General features: G+C 39.6%; 1 protein-coding gene across 13 annotated transcripts in view; it reads right to left on the bottom strand.

Annotated features, from left to right (window-relative positions):
* The window catches only part of Eml6 (EMAP like 6), a 258,414-nt gene that overhangs the window by 63,697 nt on the left and 182,185 nt on the right, over positions 1-12,532 (bottom strand). For all 13 annotated transcript variants that reach the window (XR_012439685.1, XR_012439686.1, XR_012439688.1 and 10 more), the window contains exons 17-21: positions 9,677-9,777; positions 8,278-8,480; positions 5,514-5,625; positions 5,146-5,273; positions 606-747 (exon numbers count right to left, since the gene is read on the bottom strand). Coding sequence is in view for 9 of the 13 variants with exons in the window: in XM_074049718.1 (XP_073905819.1) it covers positions 606-747; positions 5,146-5,273; positions 5,514-5,625; positions 8,278-8,480; positions 9,677-9,777 (686 nt within the window). In the remaining 4 variants the exon portion in view is untranslated. The remainder of the gene's footprint in view (positions 1-605; positions 748-5,145; positions 5,274-5,513; positions 5,626-8,277; positions 8,481-9,676; positions 9,778-12,532) is intronic.

Genomic DNA, 12,532 nt, shown 5'->3' with positions numbered 1-12,532 from the left:
TTACCCAGTTTGAATGGGCCATCTGTTTGGAATCCACTCAAATCTTGTCTATCTCTGACACTACAGATGAGACTGTTCATCTTGGGGTCCTCAGTGACTGACACACTGATGTTACTCAATAAATGTTTGCTCAATTTGTACCTCCTGATAGTCTTCTTAAGTGCACATAGAAGTTCAATGTAAACTTACTCGCTTTGTGATAGTAAGTAGTTTTCTATCATAACTGGCCCTTTTTTCAGTAATAAGTATTGGAGATTTAGTCATAAAGATAAATAGCATTCTTTACAAGCTGATATGTTTCAACTGACTCTCACAGCTCTTGATGAGAAGAGGAAGAACATATTGCCCCCAGGTGGCAAATGTCTGTGCAATGCAAGCAAAATGAAGCAAACAATAGAGCTCGGGTACCATCAGATCAGGCCAGCCTTCTGGAAAACCTGCATATGTGTAGTTTTAACAATGATCTCTGAATTCCCATTGCAAAGCATATTGGGGGAGGGATATAATAGGTGTTCTCAATAAATATGAGTTGAATGAATGACTGAATCCAACATATTCTGTTGCTTGTAAATACCTTTATAGATGTATAAGGTGATGCTCTGTACCTTTTTTGAGTTTCCGTACTGCCAGCATACGGTGCTGGGAGGACAATTCCCAGATTCGAAGTGTTTTATCATCACTCACTGTTGCACAGATGGGCAGGAGAGGGTGAGCTGCCAGACCCCACACTTCTCCTTCCATGTGCCCCTGTGGGAGAGGAAGCAGAACAATGAAAACCAGGTCACCCCTTCTTGCTAGCCCTTCTTCAGCCTTGTGCTGTATATTCAGCCTCAGTGTCCCAGACAGGGTCAGATACGAATAAACACGGTTTCCTCGAGCCAAAATGATTGCACTGATTAATTTTTTTTGCTTGAACTTTTATTTCAAGCTGAGCCTACATGGTGCTAAATCATTCTTTCAGAAGGCAAATTACGGACTTGTGCCTTGTATGTTTTATTTATGTCATGCCCGACATCTTCCCATCTGGAAATGAACATCCAAGCAAATTGTCCTGTTTTATACTGAATAAACACTATGGATGTATCTCTGAGTAAAACAGCTTGATCACAATAACCCAAATCACTTCCTTCAGTAAAATCACATGCTAAAAGATGTAGGTACCACCTATCCTTGTCATGGAACTGGAAAGCAATATTCTTATCTATAAAATTTTAGACCTTTGAATGCGTAGCATTTGGCAGAGCAGAAATAAATCTGAATTTTCATTGCCTGTGATGGGTGTAGCTCAGATTCAGCATTTGTCACAAATGGATCTCTCCTTGTGCCAATAATGAACATCAGTGCAATTAACATACTTAATATGCACTGGACCAACTCTACACATTAATGTCTTATCGACTTGACTGGCTTCAAATAATATACTGAGATAAAACAGTATTTTTAAAAATGAACATCGAATAGGAAGAAAATTAACTTGATTCATATAATCTATCACTCAATAAAGCAGTGTAAAGAGAATTAGTGTGCAGAACAATAAAACAACAGACTTCACTGAATTTCTGATTTTAACAGCTAATCATAAGAAGCCTTTGCATAGTGAAGCAAACAGGAAGACTTCACACAGTTATCTGAAAGGTGTGTAACTGGAATGCTCTGGGGCACAAGGGCTTTCCGAAGGGAAAATTGGAGGATTCCAATTTAACTGTGAAGCTATTTGAGCAAAACAGTAATTTGGAAGAAGATGCAAAGTTCCAAATATATCCGGCATTCAAATATGTGAGAAAACATGGGCTGAAGGGGCAGACCCCATTTCTCATTTACTGGACTTGAGGGAGCAACCTTGCTTCCTCAGCGTGCTTTACTTCAGAAGTTTTCCATCCCTCAGGCACAGTCAGAGGATGGACAGACCAGGTATTCACCCCATCTCCTCCAAGACTGGCTTTGCCAAGAGTTTTCTATGGGCCGAGTCCTGTGTACATCCTGAGGACAGGGTTGCAGGCCCTAAGATCCTTCCAAACCTGTGGCTTGAACTGATTTCAAAATTATCTTTCCTTAATGGGATTATTTTAATTCCTGCATGACGCAGGAGTGGACAGAGAATGAGGCAGTCCAGAAGCATGCTGAATGACACAAAGGGGCCCAAGGATCTTTCTTGGTTACTCATCTCCCGTAAAGCTGATCACACACAGTATAATAGAGAGTTGATTACATCCAAAGTATACAATGGAATTTTCATAATCTACTCCACGCTACTTGTCCTTTCTCCCAAACCAGCTTTCCTTCTCTCAACCACTATCCAATCCACTCCAAGTACACTGGAATACATTTGGAATTGGAAAAGAGCTTCTGGGATCTTCCCACAGCAGGACAATGAATGGTCTTACCCTGCCTCTATGGTTCCTGAACTTTCCCTCAGTATCTATCCTCAGAATATGCCTGTGAGCCCTGAGGGAGCAGGAAGCTCTTACTTCATTGTGCACACCACAAGGCACAAGGCCAACCTCAGCAGGAGCCCGACAGACATTGACTGAACTGAACTATTGAAGTTATCTAGAAGGAAATAGCAAATGAGAGATTGCACGGAAGAGAAAAGAGAGATGCTGAGGAAGGAAAGGTTTAGAACAGTTCACATGTAAGTTGAGAAAATGGTGGAAACTGACACATGGTCTACAAGGTTCTACCAGCTCAATTGGCCAGCCCTAACCTAGGGATTGCACCTTCTGCACTGCTTCTGGCCAGGGTCAGCAACTAGAAGTCACGTAGGAAATGGCGTGCATGGTGAGAGAGGAAGGTCTAGGACCTGACAAACTCTGGCTTGGGGACTAGCTCCGCAGTTCTTAGGATGTGGCAGTTCTTAGGCAGTAGGCAATTTATTGGGCCAGATTTATTGTTCCCTCACCTATAAAACAGTTTTAACTGAGGAAATTTTTTATGAAGTTGAGAGAGAAATGTACAGCAGTACTGTCTGACACACATTAGGTGCTCAATAAATGATAGTAGAGGATATTTTCAGGAACGAACAGAATGGTAAAGAACCAAAAAGTTAAAAACCTTTATCATCAAGTTTAAGCATATTTAAACAAAACTACCTCAACTATAAAGTAATACTTTGTAAAATCAAAAAATAGTTTAAATCTTACAGTATTGTTAAAATCATATTATAAGGCAAATCTTTCAAAGTACTTAGCAATATAGTATGTATGAATACCCTTTAAACTCTCAAATATTTGGGGCTTAGAAATAGACACTTTTTAGTAATACTGAATGAGAAGTTATGGCCAGAATGAGAAGGAAATAGTTTGGAAGGAAACAAAGAGAAGCAAGAACAGCTGAGCCCAGAGAGGCCCCTTCTCAATCTGTACCTTTAGCATAGTTCATTCTGCCTGCCTAGCACAAAAAGCTACAGTTTGGCGGGTTGTTTTGTTTCTTTATTTTTTTGGTTGTACTGGGGTTTGAACTCAGGGCCTTGCAAGCACTCAATCACGAGTCACTCCCCAACTCTTTTTGCTCTATTTATTTTTTAGATAGGGTCATGTACTTGCTGCCCAAGTTGGCCTCTCACGTAGCTGGGATTTCAGGCACATACTACCACACCCAGATTGTTGGTGGAGATGCGGGTCTCACTAACTTTTTGCCTGGACTGGTCTTGAACTATGATTCTATCTCTGCCTCCTAAGTGGATGGGATTACAGGTGTGAGTCATAACATCTGATGCTTGAGATTTATTTTAACATAATTTTGGGTTTTTCTAAAACATAGATTCTTACTCAGATTATCTATAGTTGGCTCAGGCATATGTGTTTTTGAAACAATGCATGGTGTTCTGAACCATGTTGGTATGTACAGACCTGCGCTATGATGCAGCAAATCAGAGGAACCCTCACACTGGCTCATCTCCAATGCAGCAGGTCTGCGGGTACCACTCAGGTCAGAGGAAGGAGGTACAGCTGCCCCACTGGACCCCAGATGGCCTGAAGCTCCAGTCACCAGGGTGCATTCTTTTCCTCCAGCTTCTGAATATACCCTTCACCCCTCCCCCATGCCGCTGCACCTGTAATCAGATCTATGCATGCCCAAACCAAGCAAGAACCCCGACCACATCCACATCCTGCCATCTCCCATCCCGAGGGTAGATTTTTATCATTTCCTTACTACTTTACTCACGTTTTACTTAAATATGATTCTTGAGGGAGCAAGGAGTAAGGAGAATGTAATGTGGTTTTGTGAAGAAGACTGAGACCACAGCAAGGCACACAATGTGAAGAAACACTTGCACGTTTGGTGTGTGGGAGCAGGCAACCTGTCTTATCAGCTTTTTGGATCAATGGATCAAAAGGAAATATATCTAAGAAGCCTCGTCCATACTTGGATCTGATTTGATGAGATTTTGAACTTTGAGCAGGTATTGTCATGGGATAAGTTTCTTGGGGACCTTGGAAAAAGGTATTTTGTATGTGGTGTGGACATGAATAATTGGTGGCCAAGGGTAGAGTGTGATGGACAGGCTTGTGGGGTGACATTCACAAGCCTCCTGGTTCATAGCTTGGCATGATCTCTTCCCTTTGAGTGTGGCATGACACGTGACTCGTTTCCAACCAACAAAAGATGGCAAAAGTGACAGAAAGGTTGTGGCAACATGCATAGATGATATGGTTATATTGCACAAGATTGTGGTGTGTCTATTTTTTCTCTTTCTTGCTGGTTTTGAAAAAGCAGCCATGAGAAATCCTATATGCCAAGAAATTGTGAGCAGCCTCTAGCAGTAGAGGGTAGTCTCTGGCTAACAGCCAGCAAGTAAAGAAAGTCATAGGCCTACAACCACAAGGAAGTGAATTCTGCCAACAACCAGAGTGAGCCTGATGAGCCCTTCCCCTAGGGAGCTGAGTGAGACTGTGACCCCATCCTTTATGCAGCCTTGCAAAACTCTCAGTAGAGGACCCAGCTCAGCTGTGCTCAGACTCCTGACCACAGACACAGTTGTTGATGATTTGTGACCATGTTATCACATAGCTTCAGGGAGCTAACACAATACCTGCACCACGCTGGGGGTTATTGTGCAAGCTCCATACCCCAAGTGCCCCCCTCGCCTACCCTAGTCTCAGTCCTGATGTGAACTATAGTTCACAATATGTGCAAATGCAGTACCTGAACAAGCAGTGTCATTGGGCCACTCTTATCAATTTCCAGAATCTCTCCATTTTTTGTTCCCACCAGGATATGTCCATGCCCTAGGGTGATGGCACGTATTGAAGGGTTATCTTCCAGAAGCAGGCCTGAGGGGAAAAGGTTACATTAAATATAACAGAAAGAAGACTGATTGTTTATACAAACTCACTTTTCTCTAGCTCTGAAGTACTAGGTACTAGGCAATCACTGTTGACATTTCTACAGGAGGCCAAGAGCCCTAAAGGGCGGGGGGAGGCATCAGGTTGATTTTGTGATGAACTTCTCCTTCTAAAAGTGTAGTACTATTTAAAACAGAAAGGTTTCTATTGTACACTCAGGGGTAGCACCTTTCGAGCTTGTTGACAGTGCTGATCTTTTAATGGCGTAAGTCTTCAAGCATCTTTCAAACATGTCATCCCACAGCTCCACAATTCCATCCTTTCCACCTGTGACAAAGCCCTGTGAAGGCACACGTAGGAAATATTATATCCACATCAAAGTGACCAATCACCCACTGACCCTGATAGGACTCCTCTTTAGATAAGGCAGCTTTATGTACATTTTCTGCCTAAGAATACAAGACTAAACAAATCTGGTGATAGCAGTCTTCATATACTATTTTCCAGAAGCATCTGTCAGGGTTAAGCACATTCTTACTTTGTCTGTCACTGCGTTTCCTCAGACCACTGGGGAATCCCTTGGCTCACTAGATCATGGATGACCAGTTCTAGGCCCACTGACCCCCACCAGAATATGGGTTCCCATAGGACAGGAAGAGCCTCAAAACCTAACAGAGCTCCTGGTAGCTCACAAACACCTACCAAATGGATTGGAATTAGCATCACAAATTGTCAAGGACTGGGGGTGAAGCTTGGTGGTAGCGCACTTGCACAGCCCATATGAGCCCTAGGTTCCATCCCTAACATCACAAAAAAAGACTGTTAAATATTTTAAAATTACTAGTTACTCCAAAAGAAAACAGCACTATCAAGAGAAACTTAATAAACCCATACTGACTTGGTATTCAATAGACAATTTTCACAATAATTAATTAACATCCAGATTTTTATTAAACCTGGAAAGTAAGAAGTTTAACTTTTTTTTTTTTTCAGTACTGGGGTTTGAACTCAGGGCCTCACACTTGCTAGGCAGATACTCTACCACTTGAGCCACTCTGCCAGCCTGGACATTTCTTTCTTTTTATTTTATTTTTTTTCTTTTTACTTAACAGGGATTTTTATTCTAGTTCAAGCTTATGATTTCTTGTCTTTACTAGTTTTCCCTTCTGGCAATTTATCATATACACCAATTCTTCTTGGAGGTTTTATTTGTTGTTTCTTCTTTAAAAGAAAAGTACTAAATTATTCATTGTTTTCCCAAACTTTTAATTGAATGTACTTTAATGGAATATTAAATTATCCAAACACTTAATTCTTATTCTCATTACAGTTGGCTACCTGCACCTGTGGATTCTGCATCCACAGACCCATACAAAAGTCAGGTACATGCTTATGATTCAAGTATTCATGAAGTGGAGGCAGGAGGACCATAAGTTAAAGGTCAGCAAGGGCTACATAACAAGACCTTGTCTCAAAAAAACCAAAAAATTAATTAAAAGTAATTACTAGGGAAATAAAAACATTGTATCTACATTGAAAATGTACAAGCATTTTTCTTATATTTATTCCCTAAATAACACAGAACTACAACTATTTATATACCATTTACATTGTATGAGGTATCCTAAGTGATGTAGACATGACTGAATATACACAGGAGGATGTGAAAACATTACATGCTATTACTATGCCATTTTATGTAAGAGACTTGAGTATCCTTAGATTTTGGTATCTATGGGGGGCTTCCTAGAACCAATCCCCAGTGGATATTGAGGACAGCTGGGTAGAATTTGTACTCAGGAGACTGAATCCTCAAATTAAATTTAAATCAGCATATTATATTGTGGTATCCTCGTTTTTCACCAAGATTTTGTAGCTTAACTTACCAAACAAAGAGTTTGACCAAGGTACACCATGCCAACTTCTGGCCTAAGTACATTTTTTGCTTTCTCCTTTAACTTTTTCTGACATATGTGGTTTAACCCAAAACAAATTTGTAAGAGTCTACTATCACTGTGGGTTCACCATATTACCTGGGGAGAAACTGTGTTGAGTAGCTTAAACTGGGGGTCACAGAGCACAGATGAACTGGTATCACTAGCAAATTACATATGAATGGAAAAATTGGTTTTGCCAGCAGGTTGACTGAAAAAGTGTCATAATTGCACTTAGTATTAAATACCATCTTCATAAAGGAAAACCGCAAGACAGGCAGGTAGCTAGATGGACTAGGATAAAGGTGAGCTGGAGTGGGGTAAATTACAGCCATGAGCAGACTTCACTTTAACACTCTTGGTAAAGCTGAACGTGACTATGTTATGAACATAACTTTTGGTCATAAACAATCAATGTGTGGGAGAATAAGTGAACCACTTGGTACTTCCAAGTCTCTGCTCATTGTGCCACTGGAGAGAAAGACGTTGCTAAGATGTATCAATATATCCTAGGCTTTTTCTGCTACTGTGTATCCATATTTATTCCTACACTTTGTGTGTGTGTGTGTGTGTGTGTGTGTGTGTGTGTGTGTCCTGGGTTTTGAACTCAGAGCCTTTGCACTTGCTAGGCAAGAGCTCTACCACCTGAGTTACATCCTCAACTCTTGTTTTGCTTTAGTTATTTTTCAGATAGGGTCTCACACTCTTTGCACTGGGCCAGTCTCAGACAGAGAACCTCTTATCCATGCCTCCGAGCAACCAGGATTATAGACAAGAACAACTTTGCCTGGCCTTATCTCCAGACTTTTTAAGGGTATCCTAGGGGTAAGAGCCAGGAGGTTCAAGTGTGGAAAAAGTGGAGAAAGAATTATTAATAAAGGAGAAATTATAAAAATGTACTCTCCTTATCTTCCTTTGCATGGGGCTTCATGGTGACTACTTCCTAATTCAAGGAGGACTATTTTTAGATCCAGGCCTCCTCTCGGTGGCCTTCCTAAGACCACCTTGTCATTTTAGAGAGCTGGTGAGGAAAACAAATTCTGAAAAAGATCCTGTACCTTATCCAAGGCATACATAGCGAACACAGGCCCGTCATGAGCTTTCACTGTCTTTAGGAGCAGGACATCCTTCCAGATAAAAATATCTCCGGTAGCTGCTCCTGAGAACACCAGGTCTTCCATTCGCCCGTAAGAAACACACATCATTGTTTCCAGTTTTCCAATGCTTCCAAAAACTCCTCTTTTAGAGGTGAAGCCCCCACCTGGAATAGATGAAGACTATTTATTATTTTAAAGTCAATTCTTCCTATGAGCATGGAGAATGACTATCTTTAATGAAAAACCCAGTGTGCCTGCAGTATGTGAATATATATAAAGATATATAAAAGCGACAGATGTCATTCATTCACTCAGTGTTTTTGGGATCCCTACTTTATGGCAGGTGTAGTGCTCAATGCTGGGGAGACAATGAAAGGAAAAAGTTCCTGCCTTGAAGGAATGAAGGTCTGGCTAGAGAGAGGGAAGACTCAATGTGCATCTCAGCCCAAGACCAGCATCCAATCAAGGCTCAGCACCAGTTCTGTGCCTGCCCAAGGAAGGAAAGACCAAGTGGTCCAGGATACCAGGAAAGCCTTCATGCATGCAGAGCAAAAATAAAGTCAGGACTGACTGCACATGCAAAATGTCAGCATGCTACACATATTCTGCCTTGATTTTTATCACAGCAAGTTTGGGGTGGGAAGAAATTGTTGCCCAGGAAAGGTAGCATCCTGAGGCACTCCTAGTCTCTGAACTCTGTGACCACTCTGAGAAGCCCAGTGCCATGCATGACGATACAAAGCCATCCTTTAAAAGCAAGAAGCACTGAAGAGTAGGCTGTTGATGTTTGCACATTGTAAGATTGGGCTCAGTACAAAGCTGATGCTAAGAATTCAGAAACAATTGCAATAATGGGTCTGGCTTATTAGTGAGAAGAATGTTTCTCCTCCATGTTTTCTCATGCTATTTGCTCATCATTATGATCAGCATATAATCCACAAATATTTATTTTGACTGCCTTCTGTGTGCAGAGTCAGAGTTTAACTCACATGCCAAATTTAATGATAGATTAATACTAGAGCCCTCAAAATATTGAAAACTGAATTCACCCAAGCAAAGTGATTAATTCTGCTCAGAAATCCAACATAATTATTGCTTTCAGCATGGATGATTAAATATAAAAGTAATCATTTTCACAGTAGAATATTTTCCAAAGCTTTCTAGACACTGATACATATGTATAGCATCATATAGTGTTTAAGTTTCACAGCTTATACATTAAGCAGTCCAAAGTAAATTTGGGAGAGGATGTTTGTTAGGCATATTTTTGTTTTAGTTTGCAGGAGACAGGCCACATAGTACCCCCCTTTGCAGGGGTGAAGCGCTCAGCTTGGTAGACAGCAAGCCCACATGGCGGTACCTGCTTGTTGCCAGAACTTGATATGCTTCATCCCAACTGTAACCAGTTTGTCAACATGGTGTGGGTTACACTTCACCACAAATATTTTATCTTTATGCCCCCTGTAAAAGACAAACAGGAAAAAAATCTAGTCTGGAAGGATGCACTGATACAGAGTTTTATTAACAGCATGCATTTCTGACATTCATTAAGAACATCAAACAGGACAGCTGAATTAGAAAATAATTTTAAATGCATACAGGGGTCTACACTAACATAACAAGCTCTGACTTTTCTGTACATGTTGGAGTCCTCTCTTTCTCTCCTAACACTGCTACCAAAGTCTACTTACTTATGCTTCAAGCAAATTAATGACATATTATCATGTACCAGAATGTCTCCCTAGGTAAAATTAATGCCATCACTGTTGGACCGCATGTAATTCTGGGATGTCAAGACCCTGGGCAGCAGGGAGAAGGCACCTCAACAGTACCAGTGAGAAGCTCTAAATGCACCATTCTTGCTATGGATGGCATCACTCTGGCTTCAACATATTTTTTTGGCTAGAAATGTATTCACTATAAGCTGAAGCCTCTGGCCAAGGGGCAGAAAAACAAATATAAAAGCAAGAGCTGATCCTAAACCTGTGTCCAGTGTCTGGGAATCTGTTTTATAGTATAGAGTCATCACATTAGAATCTAAGGATTTCCTAGTCTTAATGGACTATTTGATGGTCTTCTCTGGCATATTAGCACATGTTTTTTAGTTAAGTAAAGAAAATTGAGGCTGGGTGCCCAAGCCTGTAATCCTAGCTTCTTGGGAGGCTGAATTCAGGAGGATTGCAGTTTGAGGCCAGCTCTGGCAAGTAGTTTGTGAAACCCCATTTCCAAAAATAACCAGAGAAAAATGGACTGTAGGTGCAGCTCCAGTGGTAGAGCACCTGCTTTGTGAGCATGAAGTCCTCAGTTCAAAATCTCACCCCCTCCCCCCAAAAATCAATTAATCAAAAAGAACACAACTGACCAATAATATCCTTCATGGATGTAGACACAGAAATCTTAAATATTAGCAAACAGAATCTAAAAGTACATTAAAAAATAATACATTATGGCTAAATATAAGGGTGGCTCAATGTTAAGAAATTAAATAGTACAATTCATATTAATACATTAATACATATATAAGGAGAAAATCATACATTTTCACAGATGCTAAAAAAGTATTTGACAAAAATCTCATTCATTTATTATTTGAAAAAACACTCAACACTCAAAAAAATAGAAATTAAAGGATACTCAGACTTACTCCTTTGATGTTTATATTTCCTTGTCACTGAAAAACCCGGATTTATTCAAGACAACTACCCACAGGCTGGTTCCCAAACATGTTGTGTGCTGTTATCTTTTGTTTAAGAACAGAATATGTAACCACAATTTATCTGTGATGTGTGTAAGTGTATGCGAACTCTAAAGTCTGATTTTTACTTGCTGGCATCCTCAATCGCATAGGAACAAGACTATTACTACTATTATTTAACCTTGCACTGAACATATTAACTAATGCAATTAGACACAATGTACAAAGCTAAAGAAAGAAGAGTTGGAAAGAAGGAGGGAAAACTACTTTTAATAGCAGATGAAATAATTATACATCTAGAAAACTCATAAGAAAATATTGTAAGATGATTACAAACAATAATTTAGTAAAGTTTCAAATATAAAATTAAATACAGAATAAAAACCTTCATAGATAATAACCATGGAAAAGAGAAATATTATAAGCAACAACAAAAATATCAAGGTATAAAGTTAATAAGAAGTATGCAATATATATTCATGAGAGAGAGAAAAAAACCCACATTTATAAGGCAGAAGAGTACTCTTAAAAACAAAGCAGTGACTAAAACAAGAACAAACCCAAAAAACCACAATAGAATTTGATCTGTTTTATTCAGGAAAACTCAGCCCTAAAAATGTCATTTTTCCAAAACTTAGTGTAATAAACTCAACCTGATTCCAATAAAAAGACTAGTGGGTATTTATTTTTTAATCTGGAATTGGATACTTTGATTATAAAATTGTTATAGAAGATAAACTTGCAATAATGGCCAGAAAACTTTGGAAAAGAACAAAATGAGAGACAGCTCTCTTAGATATTAAAATAACTTGCAAAGTTTCCATAATTAAAACAGTATGGTATTGGTATGTAAATTAACTGACAACCAAGGGCAAAACAGAAAATCTAGAGAGACCCAAAGAAATATAAAGATGTAACATGTAATAAAGACAAGGTCTTATGTCAGTGGGGAAAAGCTAGACGTTTAGGGTAAATGGTGTTTGACACCAGATGCTGGCTAGGCTGTAGAGCTACAGAAATCTAGTTAAATGCTAGCAGGAATGCAAAAATGGTGCAGCTACTTTGAAAGACACTTTGGTAATTTCTTACAAAACTAGACATATTCTTGCCATACATCCTAGCAAGTGTATTCCTTGGTATTTATCCAAATGAGCTGAAAATTTATTTTCACATAAAAACCTACACATAGATGTTTATAGGAGCTTAATTCATAATTTCCCAAACTTGGAGGCAACCCAGACATCCTTCAGGTAGTGAACAGACAAACTGATTTTACATCTAGATAATGGGACATTATTCAGCACTATAAAGAAATGAGTTACAAGCCATGGAAGACATGGAGGAAACCTCAATGTATATTACTAACTGAAAGAAATCAATTTGAAAAGACTGCATATTTCCTGACCCCAAACACATGACACTCTGGAAAAGACAAAACTATCAAGACAGTAAGACACTAGGGCTTAGCAAAGGGTCTAGGGAAGGAAGGATGAACAGGCAGAATATGAAGGACATCTAGAG

This window comes from Castor canadensis, chromosome 12 (assembly GCF_047511655.1).
Source record: "Castor canadensis chromosome 12, mCasCan1.hap1v2, whole genome shotgun sequence".
NCBI classification, from domain to species: Eukaryota; Metazoa; Chordata; class Mammalia; order Rodentia; family Castoridae; genus Castor; species Castor canadensis.
The sequence above is the reverse complement of the archived record's forward strand: the minus strand, read 5'-3'. Positions and strand labels throughout refer to the sequence as shown.